We start from the raw sequence: 21,202 nt of genomic DNA, 5'->3' as shown, positions 1-21,202 counted from the left end.
GTCTGGACGCTTTTAACTCGTCTAACCGTACAATTAAGTAATTTCTAATGCCTTAGTATGAATTTTCTCACATCATGTTCCAAAGAGACGATGAATCAAATAATTATGGATTTAATTTGCTTTAAAGAGGTAAATTTAACTTCTGCCAAATTTCTTCAGTTTGTCTGGACGCTTTTAACTCGTCTAACCGTACAATTAAGTAATTTCTAATGCCTTAGTATGAATTTTCTCACATCATGTTCCAAAGAGACGATGAATCAAATAATTATGGATTTAATTTGCTTTAAAGAGGTAAATTTAACTTCTGCCAAATTTCTTCAGTTTGTCTGGACGCTTTTAACTCGTCTAACCGTACAATTAAGTAATTTCTAATGCCTTAGTATGAATTTTCTCACATCATGTTCCAAAGAGACGATGAATCAAATAATTATGGATTTAATTTGCTTTAAAGAGGTAAATTTAACTTCTGCCAAATTTCTTCAGTTTGTCTGGACGCTTTTAACTCGTCTAACCGTACAATTAAGTAATTTCTAATGCCTTAGTATGAATTTTCTCACATCATGTTCCAAAGAGACGATGAATCAAATAATTATGGATTTAATTTGCTTTAAAGAGGTAAATTTAACTTCTGCCAAATTTCTTCAGTTTGTCTGGACGCTTTTAACTCGTCTAACCGTACAATTAAGTAATTTCTAATGCCTTAGTATGAATTTTCTCACATCATGTTCCAAAGAGACGATGAATCAAATAATTATGGATTTAATTTGCTTTAAAGAGGTAAATTTAACTTCTGCCAAATTTCTTCAGTTTGTCTGGACGCTTTTAACTCGTCTAACCGTACAATTAAGTAATTTCTAATGCCTTAGTATGAATTTTCTCACATCATGTTCCAAAGAGACGATGAATCAAATAATTATGGATTTAATTTGCTTTAAAGAGGTAAATTTAACTTCTGCCAAATTTCTTCAGTTTGTCTGGACGCTTTTAACTCGTCTAACCGTACAATTAAGTAATTTCTAATGCCTTAGTATGAATTTTCTCACATCATGTTCCAAAGAGACGATGAATCAAATAATTATGGATTTAATTTGCTTTAAAGAGGTAAATTTAACATTTATATGATTTGTTGCTTAATGAATATTACTTATAAATTATTTATTATTAGCTTAGTTAATTTTTTACTAAAGCTCCGTTAAAAGTTCCGTTTTTACAACTTGTTGCTACAACCAGCGGGCATGAAGTATTGCGTGTTTTTTGTTGTACCATAAATAATAGTAACACAGCAGTTGTTTTTGCCTTCGAACATTTAATTGAGTTTTTTCAATTAATAGAATTCTCGAAAGTTGTGACTGTAAATACTAATTACTGCATTATTGTGGGCACAATATCCTTAGCGGTTACTCCTGACGCAGTACTGTTCATGAATTTATCTAAGAATTTAGTTTTAGTCCTTCAAAATTCTGTCTAAGATAGTGCACATTTATTGAGGACACACATGTATTGTTGGCACACCCGTATATTTGTTTGCTTGTTTTTTTTAATGTAATATAAAACTCTTAGGGGCAGTTCAGAGAGTGATAAGTTATTCTTATAAAATCTAGAATTACGCTTCTTATCAAATATTAAAACAGAAATATTTATTTTAAAATATGAAACTTTAAAAGCACTTCTTTATTAATTTATTTTTATTCATGCCGTGAAACCTTAAATGAGAGCTATGTTCATTGCGATTACCGATTACCGCGTCAAGAAACAAGACATGTTTGGCTAATATCCAGTGATTAAGTTATTTGATATATGCTATTTAACAGAAAAAAAATTAAAAATTAATTGAATAAGTTGGTCAATCTATAAAAATAAATTGTTATTTCATCTCTATTTCGTAGAGGCTCCATTTATATTATTATTATTATTATTATTATTTTCCGGTGCATCGACAACTTGATCATTAGCGTCGGCATAATTATTATTTTATTTTGTTGTTGGTTTTAAAATAACATCAATTAATAATTCAAACTCTATATATTAGAGATGCATCAAGAATTCTATGCAAATGGAATCATCAGCTGTTACCTTTTAAGGGTCAATTAGCTTAGCTCGCTGATAGCCGTTAGAAAGGTTGTAAGAAGATCCAGGCTCTAGGACAAGATAGTGCTGCTTTTTTCTTCTAGGAAGTGCTTCAGCATTCAGTACGAATCCGGCAAAAGACTGAGAAATCTCTAGGCATACATGACCAGAAATATTGCAGCATCTTAAACAATTGCTCACACAAATTTTATGTAACTCTTATCCACGATTTATGCTATTAAAATTTTTTTAAACCTAGAATAGCTTCAAAAAATTAGAGAAAACTAGATATAAAAACATGAATCGTAATTCCTGTTAGGTAGTAAAGTAAGACTATGAAAAAAAAATTAGTGGTGGAAGAAAACTTCTAGATTTTCGAGTTGAACGACATTATTTCCAAAATTTGTCTAAAGAAAAACAAGCTCTCGAAACCGATATTAAAACAGATTTTTTTTCTAACATTGCAAAATTTCTTATTTTTTTTTTTTTTTTTTTTTTTTTTTTTTTTTTTTTTTTTTGGCGCATCAACAGCTGAGGTCATTAGCGCCCGGAGCTTTTTCCAGTGCACTACCGGCCTCCGGACAGTGTTCTCTCGTTACAGACAACACTGTCCATCACCGGACAGTGAGCTGTAAGAAGCTCCTAGGAAGAGAAAATCTAAGGGTCAGCTGCTGGATTCGAACCCGGGACCTCCGCGTGGGAGTCCAGTATGCTAACCTCATAGCTAATCCCTTCCCTAAAAATTCCCTTCTTATTATTCATAATTATATATGTGTATATTATTTTAATATATAAATAATGGCATCACCCAGAGCAAAATTTCATGTAAGTTTATGAAAACCAACACTAAAAAAACAAAAAATAGTAAGAAATACAAGGGAAATTTTTGTCATTATATTTTCTAATATTTACTTTGTATTTACATTATTTTGAGGGTGAATAGCAAGTGGAAGGCAGATGGTTGAATTTTCAAAAACTAAAATTTGGCACAGAATTCACTTATCACATTAATGTCGAAGTTAGAACAAAACAAAAAAATAATGATAACGAAAAATGAATTACTCTTATTAGAATTGAGTTTTAGAATATAGAATGCGATGGATTTTAAGTTTTCACTTATTTCTAAAAATATAAAGTTGTTTAAGTAGCAATGCCCCCACTAGTTCACGAGTTCAAGTAGTGCATCTGCAAAGAAAACATGAATTTTTGTGAAAATAATAAAATATATCACGAAGTATTTTGTCAATTACAATAATTTTATTTTTATTCAAATAAAAATTTAGTGTTTTGTTTTGATGAATATCTACTTTAAAAATGATTACGATTTTTAAAAGAAATGACTAAGCTAAATCTAAACCTAAAAGGTTTGCATTGTTCAGTTTCACTTTTTGTTAAACAAATGTATAGTGGATTGTAAAATCTTGTTAAACGTGATTGGGAACAAGTTTGCGTGATGATAAGATCATAGTTTACCCATGAAAACCGGTCAAATCTAAAAAAACTATCTCTACATGCCCTACGTGTATTATGTGATAGTTGCCAGTGTTAGTTAAAGGTTGTTAGTTTGGCTGGGATGCACGTAGGAACTTGAAGAGCTTTGAAATGTAGCTTAGCCCATTAGGGCGTAATTTGGACATCGTTGTTTGTATAAGTTGAACACTCATGTTTTATATTTAATTCTATGATTGGCTAATTTTGAATTCACATTTGAGTTATATGTACTTGCATTCACCAATTCAATAAATAAGAAATTAAACATATTATTTTTACAGTAGATATATTGTTAAAGCTACGAAGTGTTAATAGATACTTTATTTTATTTCTACTTGAACGTTCTCGCGTGTCCTGTTATCTTGTATAACAACGGGTTATCTTGTATAATAATTGAATCGTAATCTGTCTTTTATTGTATTTTAAGGGGCGGGTGTTAGTCTAGTGATCAAGAGCGTGACTTTGTAAGTGGGAGATCCCCAGTTCGAATCCCACGTATGACTACTATTTATTTGTTTAAAAAAAAATTGTTTATAGTAAAATACAAGCTTCCGCCCCCGTCCACGATACCTAATTGGTAGTTGGACGTTAAGCCCCGCCTGAAAAAATAGGCGATTACTTTACTTTTATTGTATTTTAAACTGTTTTTATTTTTAAAAAATTAATAAATATATAAGAGGATTATAATTTATTGTTTTTTTGTTTCAGTGAAGTCTCAAACGTTTAGACAAGTGACAAGTACCAGTGATTCAAAGGAAACTTGTCCAACTGATTCCATTACATCCTCCTATGGTGTAGGACCTACAGATGAAAATGGAAGACCACTTTTTGGACTTAAAGCTTTAAGGAGAACGAACACTAACAAAACATTAGGTAATCATTTATCTAGATAATAATACGTACTTTTTTTATCTTGCACATTTGCACATTTTATTAGTTTTCTGTATTATTAGTCTACTGTATGGAAATGGGCCCAATCTAACGCTATTTAATCTCCCTCGGGGTCCAAATAGGTACTCCAGAGTGATTGTGAATATGAAAATTGGTGGTGAGTTAACGTTTTTCGACATGTACAATTGTTTATTCACATTTACAAGCTCTGTGTATTGTGAGAATTGAAAATGATTTTGTTGAGAGAAGCTAAGATAGCCGCAGGAACATCAATGCCTCTGAAGAAGTGGTTAGTGAAAGAGAGGTTATACTATCAACATAGGTTTTTAAGAGTGCATATAGTACTTTCTGTTGTAATCAAAGTTTCTGTTTGATTTTTGCCCACAAAATAGTGTTCTTGAATTTACTTTTGTGATGCTATCATAACACCAATTATATTTATCTTTCTATTTATTTTTTATTATTTACTTTCCATGAAAATTAAATATTTACTCGTCTACACGCTGTTTGCATCGTTCCTAAAACTCAGCAGATAACGTATGGAAACAAATGATGATGTTCGGAGATTTGTATTAAGTATCTTTTAGGTTTTGTTTCTAATTAATGTAGAACCCAAATTCTACAAAATTTCAAAACTTAAAAATTCGGCCAAAAAAAAATAAAATAAAATTAATAATTATATTTGTTAATTTAGGTGAAAATGAATTGGAAGAGCAGATAACTGTAATAGAAGATGAGAATGAAGAAGTTTATGATTCAAATGGTCGACCTCTGTTTGGCTTGAAGGCATTGCAAGCCACTACTGAAGAAGACACAATGCCTGCACAAACTGCTCAGCTCAGGGAGCTTGTTGAGAAACATCAACAGTATGCTCGTATGTATAAATATTCTGTTTGTAACTCTAAATTCAATTTAATGTTTATTCGTTTATATGATTTTCATACTTGTAATTGACATTGAACATCTAAGGTTTTTTACTTTCTCCTACTGGTTGTTCAAAACGAAAAATCTCAGAAAGTTCAGTTTTAATGTTTTGTTCAAGTTACTCCAAGCTCCAACGATTTACAATAACGTCGATTTTATCGGTTGATCCATGCATGTCAAAAGTGGGGACAGAAATAAACAATATGTGTTCAAGAAGTATTATGATGAATAAATGGTTTCCTGCTTGCTTTCTAGATCTAATCCTTTTGTAAAACATCTCGCCATTATGTGAATTTTACTGTTCTGTCATCTTTTTAATCAGAAAGGGAGAAAGAATATTGCCAACTTTAGGCGTAGTTAGTTTATTTTTTTACAAGCTTTCGTTCTGGGGACTGGGTCATTTTTAAGGCTTATGCTGTTAACAGTGATAATATTTTTTACACTGTTACACCTAAGATTGGTGTGTTTTCTATCCTGACTGATTAGGTACTTCTAAAACAATAGAAAATACTCAACAATCTTTTAATTATTTATGATTATCAAATCAAACAAAAATTTAGTTTACTTAATACTAGTTAATTTACTTTTGGCTTTTTCTTGTGATTGTTCCTGATTTAAAAAAAAATAACAACAAATATGAACTTTTTTACCTAATTTGTTAGTTGGACGTAAAGCCGCCTAAAAAAATTGGCATTATTTTTTTAAAAATACGTTTTTACGTCACCCTGTGTAAATGGTAGAGATGAATGTAACCGTACAAAGAAAATGATTTGATTTTTAAGAATGTCTTAGTTTATTATGGCCCCTCACTACCTATAAGTAATAAAAATTCCTTGTCTATAGAAAATTATTCATCGATTAAAATTATAATTGTAGTTTGTTAAATAGAAGGTTTTATATTTAATTAAGTTTTTCATTTAACAGGTGAGAGCTCTGCCAAAGAAATAAAGCCAGTCCAGAAACCTAAGGCAAAACTAAGAGACAGTTTCATTTTGACAGCTGAAGATGATTTGGCAACAACTACAACCACCACTGCAACATCTCAACCTGATGAAGCTACCCGAGGCTTGTCACTTCGCTCTATCATTAAGAAACATGAACAGATTTCTAATTCTGGTAATCCTGAAATCCGTTAAATAAAATTGTTTTCTACTTGTTTTTAATGTGGCCTCCAAAATATTGCAAAAATGTTCTGGAGTAACTAAGTGATGTGCTCCTAACCATCATCAAAACATGAATTCCTAGTTCTTCCAATATATTATGGTTGATCTTTTAGATTTAAAATATAGGCCTGCGAAATCGCTTTGCTTATCAAGAAGAGCCGAACTCCTGTTTTTGTTACCTTTTCTTTTCAAAAAAGTGGAATCCCACTTTTGAAATGCGATAACAAAGTTTAATTAAGCTAGTACTAGGAAAATGATTCTAGACACATTTGAGAGATGCTGGAAATTACATACGTCCGAAAATGTGTTAATTAAGAAAGACATCATCTCTCTGGTATGTGTGAAAAAACTGCTCATTAATTAGTTTTTGGCAATAATAAATTAAGCTACGATGAAGGTGCTACAATGAATTTGGAAATCGTGGTTTCTTTCGAAATTATGAAATGTTTAGAAACTACAGAAAGGTACTCTTAAGGAGAATCCCAAGAAGATACTCTCTAGAATATATTATTTTTAATGGAACTTATTCATACATATATAATACATGAAAGAACAAGAATCCTATATCCACTCACCATAATCTCTATTTGGTTATTTTTCTCTTTTCATTTCAATATTAATCTATTTTCAATCTATAAATTTCCAAGTGAAAATATTTTTACATTATATTAATTAATTTATTTATTTTTCGTAGAGGTATTAAAGAGTAGTTTGGTTGATAATAATTAATTTTATTAAATTGCTTTTTTCATTATGAATGAAACCATTCGAAAATAAGACCAGTTTGAAGATATATATATATATTTATATATAAAATAGTAACAGTAACACTTTGTTGGAATAGGTGGCAGAATTGAGAGCGAGGTGGAAAGCCGCAGTACAGTGGTAACATCTCATAGCACCCTATCTTCTGATGGCAAGATAACACATAAGAAGAATATAATCCATGGTAAATACTAAATATGATTTTCTTTTATAACAGAGAAAAGGAATTATAACCACTATAAGAGAAATTAAGTGCAATAGTACAGCTGTTATGGAAATTTGAGGCCAAAAGTTTTTCTAAGTGCCTAGCACTTTCTAGCGGCATGTCATTGTTCAAGATTGTTATATTGGACACGGAGTTGTTTTTCAGTTTTGTACGGTTTTCTATTGGTTTTGTTAATCCCATACGGGGAGTGACTACAAATCCAATCCATTTAACTTCAACCTAAAAGTTTATTGCCTTACCTTTACGATTTCAATGATAGTTCGTAGAACGGAATACTTGAAACGTGTAGTAAGTGAATGTGTTAAGAGGTAGTGTTTTCCGGATGTGGTGTTCCAAACCAAATAGTTGATGGCGTCAACTACCTCTGAAGACTCTTGATAGAGCTCAGTGGAGAGCCTTGATTCCCTAGCGCTGAGGAAGAAGAAGATCATCAACTACCTATAAATTTGTGTGATGATGTTTCAGTACTGAGACAAGTTAGGTTAGTTCTCACCTGAGACCCTTAAAGAAATGGTTTTCCCGTTTCTTGCTATTTATTAGATATTTGTTTCTTGAGTTAGCAGATTTCTACTCTCGAAAAAGGTGTGGTGATTAAGAATAAGGTTTTAAGAGGCTCCTTGAAGTCACTGGCAGACGTTTGAGGATATCTTCATGTAGAGTGCTATTATTCTCAAGGTTCTTTTTTCTGGAGCTTAGTTGCAATATTTTAATAAACAAGAGATTTGTGGCTCTAGAACATTAGAGATGTATTCACTATGTATTCAGGACGCCTGTTTGGCCATTAATAGGGTTAGTATATTGAGAAAAGTGTATTTTGAAGGGATTGCTTGGGAAATTTGGAGCTTATGGATAGCTAATAATGATGTAGGTAGACCTGAAGATGGTTTCTGGCGAAGGACCCTTCTGGTTCTTTGTTTTTTTGAAATTAGGAGTTTGCCAGCTTATTCAATATCTTTTTGATAAATTTTTTTATATTCAAACTTGATATAAACCTCGTCCTTTCTTATTTGCTGCCTGTGAAGCAGTTGATTTTGAGTCTCACTTGGAAATTAATGCTGTAATACCGAAAGTTTTTGACTAATAAGTTTTAAATTATCCATTTAACCTCTAGGTAATTACTAATTTTTTTTTTTTTTTTTTTTTTTATCAACAGAGGACAGGTAAACCGCAACATTTATTGAAGCGTAATATATTAAAATAAATATTTCAAAATCTTTATTTTCAAGCTTATAAATATTATAAGCCTTTTATTTTCATAAATAAAGACGTATAAGTCAGCAATCAAGAAAATAAAATATTATCTTCTCTAATCAATTTTAATCCTTCTTCTCAATCATCTAATAAAATAAAGTTTTATGTTTCTTTAAAAATTAAATTATAATTACTTAAACAACGAAAGTGACCAAGTAAGGAAAACAAGTTTTTAAATCCAACTGCTGACCCTTACATTTTCTCCTCCTAGGAGCTTCTTACAGCTCACTGTCCGGTGATGGACAGTGTTGTCTGTAACGAGAGAACACTATCCGGAGGCCGGTGCACTGAAAAAAGCTCCGGGCGGCAATAACCTTAGATGTTGACGCGCTTTAAATCATTAAAATAAAAAAAAATAACAAATATTTATAATTGTAACATTGAAATCAAAATTAATAAAACAAATTGACTTCCAAGTCCACACTGGATAAGACAAGTTCCAAATTTCATCTCTGCTCTCTACATCGTGCTTCCTTCATATACACTCAGCCTCTATTCCTCCACCGTTTCAGATAATTCCCACCTATTATTATTTTTTAGTTTAATGGTAGTTATTCGATGACTTATTCACATTCTCTTCAGCGTTTGGTTGTTCTGGAATATGTCCTGATCAGTGCCATTCACTCCGGCTACTACTTCAAATAATTTTTTCCGTCTTCATCACTAAAACGTTAAAATGATAAAATTCTTTGTTGAAATACGAGTATGTGAGTTTGTGTAGACATGTGCATCATAGAGTTCAAGAAAACTATTTATTCATCGTTAGTACTCCGAGCTCTTAGAACATACCTCACATCCAGTATTTCCTCTGAGCCAAAGAGATTCGCCTGCTAGGCCCCCCCTGAAGATCCTATCTGTGAATGAAATACTCTGGCCCAAGTAAATAGTTGGCTTATTTTTCTCCCCTCTAGAAATGTGTCTTGTGCTTCCCAATTAGACGGCCGGTACACATTCTACTTATCATTCTAAAAAGTACCATTCTATCTGTATTATTCTAAAATATATACTTATTCTAAAAAAACGTTTTTTATGCATCTATGTTTTAATCGATATAAATAGAAGGTTCTTAAATTAGAATAAACTTCAGATTATTTAAGCAATGTACTTATTCAGAGTAATCCATTTTTATATAGCTAGTGTGGAGAATAAGGACGACATTTAATGCTGGCCAAATTGATTACAAATCTTTTCTTAAATTAACCAAATTTAAGTGGGACCCCGGTTGAGATTTTCTCCAAAATCTTATTTTCTTAATCTCTGATTTGTTACTTAAACCAAGTTTCTAATTTGAAATTTTCCATTTTTTGGAATCATAATTGACACGTACTAAAATACAATTTCAAGATCAATTTTTAGAAACACAAACTATGATTACATAGAAAGTCTAGTTTTCATTATTGCAATTGAGGATCCATTCACTAAAAAAATAGCTTTTTGGTTTAAAGGAAACTGCTAACTTTCCCCAAAAAAATAGCAATTTTTTTAATAGTGTTTTTTATAATTAGAAATCAATGAAATTCAATAGTTTATGGTGCATGCGTTGTGTGGGGAGGGATAGGGAGTTTGGAGTAGGGAGAAATGCACCAAAAAGTGTTCTCTTTTCCAGCACTTATTTATTTATTATGCTGCCATTCTGCTTCGGTTCGAAATTATTTTAAAAAGTAATTTTTTTTTTTTTACTCCATTAAAAAACTATATAAGGTTCGCAGTTATGAAGTAATTGCTATCGTGTTTAAGATTTATTAAAAGATAGCTTCCAATGAATGTAGTATGCAACAGAATTGATGCTCTTACTTCAATAGATATTTGAAGATATTAAAGAAAAACCAAACATACAATGTAGTTACTAATATTTGCTGCAGTAAATATTGTGTGTAATACTACCAAGTTAATTAATTCCAAGCAACATGTTTTTGGATTTGGATTGCAACTTGGGTCTTTAAATAGATCTTAAATTTAAAATTAGTCGTTTGAAATTCTTCCTAAGTAATAGAAGCAGTGCGCTTCTTTTTTTTTTTTTTGTACATGATGTTTTTAATATTTTTTAACTTTTTTGTTGAAAAAATCATTAAGGAAGTATAATATTATAGACGTCAGGGAAGTGTAAAAAATAAATTTACAACATAGCAAAAATAGCAGGACGTTGGTCCTGAATTATTTTACTAAAAACTAACTTCACTACTTGAATTTGGCAGAACTCCATTTAGCATCACCTACCGCTTGGGTAGCAGTTCGCCTGTGGACATCTTACATCCCAGGTCAACATGGTATATAAGTTCATTTTGTACTTTTGTTTGCCAATTTTTTTTTTTGTTACTCACAAAACAATTCATTTATTATTCTCTTTGTATTAGGTTGATGTTAAATGTTTCCCGGCAATGGCGAACTTAATTAATAAATTTACAGTTACATAAATATCATGGATTTGAATAAGGATTTATTCATATATTTAAGTGCACTCTGTATTGTTGTAGTATTTTTGTGGTTATGGTTTCCTTATCTGTTGATGTTATCAATAGGTTTTGCAAGTGCAGCAACCATATTTTCTAAAAATTTACCTAAAGGTAGAAAAATATTTATTTTATTAAAACTCATTTTTTTAAATAAACTTTTTTTTTAGACGCTTATAACTTAATCAAGATGAAAGATTTTTATTATTTAAAATTTCAGGTGAAATTTCATCCAAGAATGGTGAAACTCCAGTAGGTAAAATTACTCAGAAAACTTATACTTATCAGACTCCAGATGATAAACAGTCGTTACCAACTATCAAGTCTACTACAAAAACTTCTTCAATTGGCCAGAGAAGATCATCTGGTCCAAAGATAGAAGAAGTTAAAGATGAATCATCATTAAATATAGATTTAGCGAGAAGATATTCAAAAGAATATACCGTTGAAGAAGGAGATAGTATCATAAACCAAAATAAAAATGAAGTATTGAGAAAATCTTCAGATGTAAGTGAAGGCAATACCACAACAAAGAGTTATACCTCCATATTGAAATCCACAAATAAAGATGAAGAATGGAATACAACTGGCGGTACTACAACGGTAACAAGACGAACCTCTGGCCCAAAATTGACTGAATTCCCAGAAGAGGGCATAAAATCTAAAGTTACTACAACTACGACCACTACAACAACCAGGACTGTAATACCTGATAGTAAGGAAGATGGCAAACGTCCACTTGGCCGTGGGGATTCTGTAAAAGCATTGCAGCATAAATTCCAACAGGCTACAGGTGAGAAATCTTTAATTTAAAAACTAATATTTACTGTGTGATCGTGTCAAATTAAACCAATACTTCGTTTTAATCCTTATTCAGTTCCTAAACGAAACGTACGTGTAATAATTTTTAATAATCTTATTTAAACTAAGGTTTAATATCTCATTAAAAAAAAGAGTTAGCGGTGTATTTTAGTTGTCTAATTTCTGAAGTTGAGATTATGTAATTTAATAAAGAAAGTGACTAGAGGAAAAACGTTTCTGATGACTGTAAGTCAGTGTTTAAACTGCACAACAATTTACAAACATGAAGTATGTGAATTAGACATATCCATTATATTGCGTTGTTAACAGAAGTATAGTTTTGAGGTTCATTGAAAGCGTATAAAGAAACTTAAAATTCGAATTCGTACTTACTTTAATTAGTAGGTTCTTCCTGAATGGGAGATAACAGCCCAAATCCATGGTTTTGAAAATAAGTCGGAAATGGTTCCTGGGATCTGAATGAAAAATGAGCTTTTTGTAGAAAAAAAGAAGTATTTTATGGCTTAGAGAATTGCATTAGAAGAATTATATTTCTATTTTTTAAAATTTCTTTATTATTTATTTTTTCAAACAAGTGTACATATTTGATTCAATATCTCTTATTAAACGAACATTTTCTGTATAAAAGTATGCTTTCATTCACAAAAATAATGACTCATCACATCTAAAATAATTTCCTTCCTTATTCTCACTAAAAATGATGTGTTAAAAATGTCGCAAAAAAATTTTACATTTCCTTAAAACACTTCACATCTTGCATTTTATTGTACTTCATCGTAACACATTAAATAATTGATTTTATGATTAGCCTCCCCTGTCTTAATGGTATACATACATCATTGTTCAAATTAGCGTTACGTATACAGTTTAACAATTAATTAGAATGTGGTGTATTTCTAATCTCTGTACTTATTGTTTTTAAATACTTTTTTTAACAAATTAAACCTTTTTGTTAAATTACTAATAAAAACCAAATTAATGGTGGCGATGCATGATGTGACGTGTGTGTGTGTATGTATAACAGAAGCTGCTAACCAATCAACATCAAGGCCTTATCCTCCAGCTGGACTCATTCTTCGCTCAAACAGTCTACAAAAGAATGATGACCAAACAATATGTGAGTTCAAAAAATAATACAAATAATCATCATATAACCAATTTCATCTAATAACTGTAAATAATTTCTAATGTTTTATTTAATTAAGAAATATTCGTATTTTTTACGATATTTCAATTTTTTTATTTTTAACAAGGAGAAAATATTTTGAATTCTCTCTTTTTTGTCCACCGCAGCTAGTACATTTTCCTTATTTCTGACCGGTTCCGGATTTTCACCAATATCCGACCTAAACACCGCTGTCTTAGCACTTTTTTAACAAAAAGAAAGTTAAACGAACGTTAGTGGTTTATAAACCTCCACTTGCAGAACACCTTTAATCATATCAGGGTCACTGATAAAGGTACATTCTTGCCAAAACGTTTTAGGCTATTTTATGTAATAAATATTACTTTTTAAGACCTGAACCCAACAAAACTGATTTAAAAAATTAAAAATGAATCGAAAAAACAAGTAATTTTTCGTCTTTAAGAATAAAGTAAGAAGTTAACGGATATTTCTTTCCTAATTCTTTAAGTAATCAAGATAGTACGCACATAGAAGAAAGTTAATTAAGTAAAAAGTAAAAAACTGTAATTCATTCCTTGTATTCATTCATTCTCCGTTACATATGATTTTTGTTTCCCAGTGTCTTCAACATTAAAACAGTCAAATGTGGAGCGAACAGATTCAAAAGGCAGGATACACGAAACAAAATCAAGAGAAATCATTACGACAAGCCCTGTGATAAGTACTCAGGTGAAAACTTTAGAAGATTCACAAACTGTGAAAACAAGTCCAACAACCGTTACAACGAAAATTACAACAGTAACCAAAGGTCCTGTACAAGAAATGAAAACTACTAAAGTAACGGAAACAGTAACAAAATCTGGGGCTACTTCTTTCCTTGACGATAATACAAAAGTAACAGGGGTACAGGATATTCTTACCAGAATGAGAAATGCGGATCTGGGTAAGAATCTTTTTTTAAAAAACCTTTTCATTATAATCGTTCTGAGGTATTTATTTTAGTGAAATTCAAGAAAAAATTAAGAACAAATTTGTTTTGAAATCTTATATTCTTCAAAATTAAGATTTTTGTGTACGAAAGATTAAAAATCGGCTCTCTCTGCGTTAATCCTTCAGGACCAGTTTAGTTTTGAGCCGAGAATCTAGAGGGTCTGTGCTCTATATTTTTTTTAAGGTGCTGCAGTTAATGAGATATTCAATGTCTTTAAACCGAAAATTTCGTTGGTGAGTACTGAGCACTGAGTTCTTTATCTCCTACTTCTATCTATCTTCTCTATCTCCTACTTTTCAAAATTGGTGATTTTCTTTAAATCAAATTGTAGAAGTTGATAGTAATAAAAAATTTGCAAATATTTTATAAATAAAATACGTTTATTTTCCTAAATCATCATAGACATTTTTTATTAGTTTCAGAAAGCGGTGATACATCCGAAGACGCTGAAGCAAGGGCTCTTTTGAATAAATTTTTAGGAGCTTCGGTAATATTACAAGGTATGGAACAGGGAATGAAAGCTGTTCAATCGACACCAGAAGCACCAAGCAGTGCAGCCCTTGTTATCCAGGCTGAAAAACAACGAGTCAAGGTAAGACTGTGTGAGAGATTAAGGAGCTGATTCTTTTATTATTTTTGGAGTGTCTATTCTTTTTCTAGTTTATTACAAATATTTATGAAAATTAACAGGCCCTTTTATTTTGATTATGCTGTTTCTTTCTGGGTGAGTTGGTCTTATAAAGTTTTTTATTCAGTACTGCTCCAAAGAGTAGAAGTCTACATAGCTCAAAATAGTTACAATTAAAAAGGTTACTCCAAACTTTTGCTGGAAAATGCAATTATTTGTTCTTCAAAATCTGCTTTAACATTTTTCATTTTCCCCAAATTATCGCATCTCTTTACCTACTTAAAGAAGTAATACGAAGGTGACGTTTTAGAAATTGACTTTTCATTGAAAATAAATGCAAGGCAACATGTAATGTTGATGAATGCAATCTGATTTGCAAACCCAATAAAAAAAAAAATTAATACGTAATATCTACTAGACCAATCAAGTTCACCTTTGATTTTGCGTTTTGTCTGTCTCTAGCTTATAAGTTGAAAAATTTGATCAATATCCGTATTTTCTCAGAAAGATTGATTTTAAGTGTTCCGACTTAAATTAAATTCCCACCTGGATGTTATTTCTAGATTATACGATTCTGTCTGTAAATAATATTGTATGCACAGCCAAAATACTTAGTTGGAAGAAAGAGTTTTTTTGAAAGTGTACATAACCGAATTATTTCTTCTTTTTAAATGTGCTGATTAATGACTAGAAACTTCAGAAAAATTAAGACATCTGTCTAGTCAAATCAAGTTTCTTCTAACTTGCAATACTCTCTCTATCCATAATGTAATGATAGAACCAATTATTCTGCTTAAGTGGCATTTGAGAGGGAAGAGAAACACAATTTTACATTTCTGATCTCTTTCTAGAGCTTTATTTCGGCCGGGAGGCCTTTGATTTTCACCTCGGATACATTCTCTGAGGCGATGCTTGTCATCTTGCTCTCTCCAATTCGCATACATTCCTCACCACTTTAGCTGCCTTTCTTCTAATACTTACTAGGCTGGCCCCAAATCTTCTTTAATCTCATAATTTTTCAAGCAGTCTTTCTCTGTTTTCTCAAAGTTTAGAGTCAGGCAATGGATCCTGCCATAAACATCCTTTTTATGTCCTATGCAGCCCAAAATTTGAATAGCTTGCATTTTTCTTATTTTGTTATTGTTAAATTTACTGTTTGAAAAATACCTTTGGTTATTTTTACTCGATATACTTCGTTGTATATTTTATATTCTCAGTGTATGAGTTCGAAAAGGTATCCTAAATTTTGACCCAAGTTACTATGCTCAACTAAATATTGTGGGTCTTTCAAGTATCCGCCAACTTCGTTCAGCTATCTTGAGTAAAATTATTCACAAGAAACACTGTCATTATGGATGTGAAAATCTAGAGATAGGGGGGTCTACATCTTGACGTAAAAATGTTATTTATTAATTTTTCGTAACATCGTAACTAAAATTTAAAATAAACTATTGTAATTCTAACACTTTTTATTTTGTGAAATTTTGCAAAATGATGATATGTGATAAAAATTAGTTTAAATTTAAACGTAATAGTATTTAATTTTCCGTCTATGAAAGTAGCGGTAGGGTTGTAGAGGAATTGATTGAAGGGTGAAGATATTTTTAGCCAAACACAACAAATCTGTCCAAACTAACTTGTAGGAAAATTATTCTAGGAAATTCTGATCATTTTTTTTATACTTGTATGATATTTATCTAAAGTAATGTTATTACTACATTTTGGTTACATGAGTTTGTCTTTACATTTACATAAATGCAAATATATTTTAAAACAGTTATTTAAAAATTCTGGTGCGGACAATTATACATGACTTTCTCAATTCAATTTTTGTGGTTTTAACCCAAAACGTTTTTTGCCAACTCTAAATTTAGGAACAAATTTACTAATTACTATATTATACGATTTTATAAAACTGTTCATTACAATAAAATTAAACTTTAACGGGAAGTTGGTAATGTGTATTAACAGTTTTTTTTTTTAGTTAAAAATATAAATCGATTGAATTTTGTTGATAAATCTATGTACGATAGGTATTTAAACACAGAAATATCTATAGTTCTATACTTTTTCTTTCTTGCATTTGAAGGATTAACATTAAATTTTTATTATTGGATTAGTGTATCTTTAATATGTCCATTTCAGAATTATTGCTTTTAGATAGCGAAACATGGTGGTCTTGATAACAGATTGCTCTTCTTTTTTTTTACTTTGCACTTCATTAAATTGTTAATTCTAAAAGTTTTGATTTAAATTGAAAATATTAATTAAATTTCTTAAATTATGGATGAATTATATTTAATGAGTAGAAAAAGGATAGGAAACATGCAGATTTCTTTAAAATTGTATTTTTAAAGACCAGTTTTTAAGGTGAAATATACGTAACAGTTAAATACCTCTTAAAAGGAAAGATGTCGAAAATTTTGTAACATTCGTTCAACTGAGAAACATAAATCAAAACTGTATAATTGCATTAAGTGAGGAAACATTATCCAAGAAAGTGAATAACGTTTAAGAAAGGGATCGACAAAACAAAACAATAAACTATTTCTTGGCTCTATATTCAAGCAGAGTAACATACGTAGAGTAGATACGTTGGCTAATCAAAAATACGTGCAACCATTTTCCTCCCCACATCGTGGGCAAATAAGATATAAAAATAATTTAGTGACTAATAATCATAATAATAACATTACTAATCAAGGTCTTTGGGACACTCTTTCTTTTTGCCAAATCGATAAGAAAATCTCTATTGGAGATAATAGAGAAAATAAGTTGCTACTAGCGCTAAAATATTTTCATTTAAAATGGGTACATATAAATCACATCTGAATGAATCAAGTGAACGGCCGAATTAGTGATGCCGTCCAATTGACCTAAAGGCCAAGTTCACCAACATTTCTCTTCATTTTTTTCCCCTTTTTGCTTTTTGATCCAAATGTCCTATACAACCATTTTCTTTCCCATTATGTGAATTTATGTAAGTTATGTTTTTAACACTTTAGGTTTAGGTTTTTATAACTCGTTTTCTCTATTTGCCATATGTTGCGGCACGAATTTGTACCCTCATCGTTGACTCTTTTATATTACGAAGGTATATCTCTTCAGTGCTGCTCAGAAGAGCCTTCAAGCGTCAATTTCCAGCAGTCATTCGTTCGCATGTCTTCGGTTACCCTGTGAGTGACTGAGGTGAGCACTGAGCCTGAACATTTATATTCTTGAACACCTTCAAATGTATATGCCCTTCATCCACAGATTCCGAAATATCCTTTTTTATATTATAGGTACTTCGTAATAATAATGTATTTGATTTTTCGGCAATTAACCTCTCTATTTCTGGGCCGCTGCTTCCATTTCTGAAATTTAGACTACTTTAGCTCTATATTTGCCGTAGTAGCCGAGTCTTTAGAGTTGGCGATACAATTTATGTTTTTCGGGGAAAAAATTTACAATTGTGGTGGGCACTTGAGCATGTGGTCAAAACGTTTTCAAAAGAACCTCAAAGAAAGAAGTGAAAGAAAAAGTGACTAATCCATACTTTGGGAGGTTAAAATTTTCTGGCTCAATACGTGTGAGTTTTATTAAGTTTACCTTTTTTAGTTGATAGAATAAATTTCCTCCAGCTAAAATAAAATATTCTGTACGAAAAAATTGAATATTTTTATTAGAAACTTGCATTCAAATAAGTTGTCATCAGAATTTTTGTTTCTATGCGATGAGACAGAAAACATATTGGAATTCAAATTGGGCTAATGTACGTATTAATAACTCAAAATAAATTTAGCGTGTAAGTGGAATAACAGCCATGCCAAATGGTCGAATATTGCTATTTAGTGTTAATGCTCCTTCAAAATAAAATATTTCTATTTTTGTTTTAGTAAAGGTTAAATATTAAATTTAACTTTACTCTTCCTGCAAAGATTTTTCCCTATAATCCATGGTAGACTGGTCATTCCTTCCTTCCCGTTATGATGTTTCTATGCCATTTGTAATCCATTTTGGTGGAGAAAAATTTGTAATTAATTTTCTTAAGTTTGAAAAAGTAATCTCCGATTTTCTTCTATAATCGGAGTTTGTTTTAAATACTGGAACTCCCCTTAGATGGATTCTTTCACTTAAATTTTCTTTAAACTTAGGAATGAGTTATAAAAATGCATTTGGATTCAATATTATACACCGTGATCACTTAAATGGAATCAATTTTTCAGAATTCGCTAAACATTAAAAATCTATTTAATAAAAGGTAGTTCAAATCAGTCAGTCTTCTTTAAATTTGAAATTTGTGTTACGTATTTCATTTTGTCCATATTTTTTTTCTGAAATGGAACATTAGAAGTGAATTTAATCGATTTTTCTGTGTTTCAAATTATGGGTTTACTACTTTTCCCTGGAAAAAAAAAAAAAAAAATGGAAGTTATTATTTGTTTGTGAGTAGTACCCGTGTCAATATTTAGAACAAATTGAAGAAATATTGGATATAGAAGTAACTGTAAACTGATTTTTCCCTCCTCTTTCGATTACTACCGGGTAAGGAAACCATTTGGATTGTGTCAAATTTTCTACATCGAGTTATTTTTGAGAGAGAGAGAAAAAAAAGGCTAAGTGATTGCTGAGTTTCAAAAATTTGGCACCATTGCAATATTTCCTTTTAAGGTGGTGGGAGAACGTAAAGAGTGTTCACACTGAACGCAAACACGGAACCAATTCAACTAAACACCATTAGTCGGCGCATTATTAAAGAGATGAGACATTGCCCCAGTAAATTGTTTGGGCCAACGTCTTCCGCACCTAAAATAGACACTAGTACCAACTTTTGCAACTAATATTGCCTTCTTCTTTACAGGCTTTACTATAAAATTTAGGCTTCATATATGTATAAATTTTAATAAATTGTTTTGCCTTCTATTGATTACGCATTTTCATCTTGTGATTTATTAGTTTATTATTGGTTTATTCAGGTTACTAAATGAAATTTAGGTTTGTATTCTTAGTGAAATGGTATTGTGTCAATTTCTCAAAAACTCAATTTTAACATTTAGTTAGGGCAATGCAGTTAGGACCTGGCAGAAAGTTATCTGTCCAAAACCCCGTCACTTTGTTAAATTATGCCCCATCTACAGGAAATATTGATAACTGGCATTTCTGTTGGTTAGTTTCCACCTAAAGTGCAATAAATTTTCTCGAGCTAAACAGTTAAAACTAAAATAAGAGATTTCTTCATACAACAAGAGGAATTTCTATTATCTAAGTGTTATATGAATGAGAAAACAAAACGTAATTATATAGAGTAGTATAATTAATTAAAAAAAAAACGTAGATACAATAAATCGATGTATCCGTAAAAAAAAAAAAGTTTTTGTAACAGTTTTGCAAACTCATAAACATCCAGTTATAATGAAGTACATGTGCAAGATCACAGACTGCTGCAAACTACAAGTATACAAAAAGAAAAATACAGAGTGGTTTAACATTCAGATATTTACTTTACTGCAGAAAAGAACCTGTCTATATACATTGAATTTTAAATTATACAAGAAAACACATTAACTCTAGTAATTCTATTTTTGGCTCTTATACTAGGTCACCCGGAAAGTATAAAACTCTTTAACCATTAATGTCAAAACACTCGTGCATATATTTATAAAATTATAATTTTATAAATATATATATATATGTATATATTCATTATTATTTAACAAGTATTCTGTAAGTAATCTTTGTATTGTTTGTTTTTACTTGCCCACTTTTTCACTAAAATGCGGAAAAAGGAAGTTTTGTCGTGAACATTCGTGTCACTTGAAAATATATTTATAGAATATACTAGGGTTCAAGCAAATTTCTTATTAGAAAACATTAAATCCTGCAAAAAATTATAAGTCTAGAGGCCTTAACTTATTTTAGTACTTATCAGTGTATGAAAAGATGTTAATGAGGGTTCTCCCTAAACACTGGTTTTATCGCTTTTCTTTCATTTTTGTATTATTTACCACCTAAATGTCTTATCACTTTTAATTACACCCTTTTCTTTGGATATTTTGTTCTCAAGACTTAATAATTACCTCGTCAAACGGATCACTACAGTTTAAGTAAGATTTTAATACCTAGACTGCATTGCAAAGGCATCTTTACTCTAAATTTTAAGAGAAATGATTTACTGAAAATGCTCCTTAAAAGAATTTTAATATTTTCTGAATTATTAGGATTTTTTCTTCAGAAAAACAGTTTTTATTAAACTCTGTGTTTTAACGCAAAATATAAATTTATTGATCATTTATTCACTATTACAGCCGTCAGATAAAATTTAAAAACACCTCCCAATTTGATGGCGCTATAAGATGGTGCTACTTTTCATGTAGTATAATGTATTACAGATATAGATCAGCTGCTTTGGTTTGTATAACTATACG

The 21,202-nt window shown here is 30.7% G+C and overlaps 1 protein-coding gene across 10 annotated transcripts in view; it reads left to right on the top strand.

Annotated features, from left to right (window-relative positions):
* Positions 1–21,202, top strand: part of LOC141454133 (uncharacterized) — a 113,970-nt gene that overhangs the window by 78,385 nt on the left and 14,383 nt on the right. For 7 of the 10 annotated variants that reach the window (XR_012458460.1, XM_074128006.1, XM_074128007.1 and 4 more), the window contains 8 exons: positions 4,267–4,431; positions 5,144–5,323; positions 6,298–6,489; positions 7,381–7,485; positions 11,449–12,021; positions 13,075–13,167; positions 13,796–14,119; positions 14,584–14,759. Coding sequence is in view for 8 of the 10 variants with exons in the window: in XM_074128006.1 (XP_073984107.1) it covers positions 4,267–4,431; positions 5,144–5,323; positions 6,298–6,489; positions 7,381–7,485; positions 11,449–12,021; positions 13,075–13,167; positions 13,796–14,119; positions 14,584–14,759 (1,808 nt within the window). In the remaining 2 variants the exon portion in view is untranslated. The remainder of the gene's footprint in view (positions 1–4,266; positions 4,432–5,143; positions 5,324–6,297; positions 6,490–7,380; positions 7,486–11,448; positions 12,022–13,074; positions 13,168–13,795; positions 14,120–14,583; positions 14,760–21,202) is intronic. The other 3 variants (XR_012458461.1, XM_074128010.1, XM_074128009.1) reach the window with 1 other exon arrangement.

Source organism: Rhodnius prolixus, unplaced genomic scaffold (assembly GCF_049639745.1).
Source record: "Rhodnius prolixus isolate KJV_2025 unplaced genomic scaffold, Rpr scaffold_9, whole genome shotgun sequence".
NCBI classification, from domain to species: domain Eukaryota; kingdom Metazoa; phylum Arthropoda; class Insecta; order Hemiptera; family Reduviidae; genus Rhodnius; species Rhodnius prolixus.
Note: the sequence above shows the minus strand (reverse complement) of the source record. Positions and strands in the feature narration are given on the sequence as shown.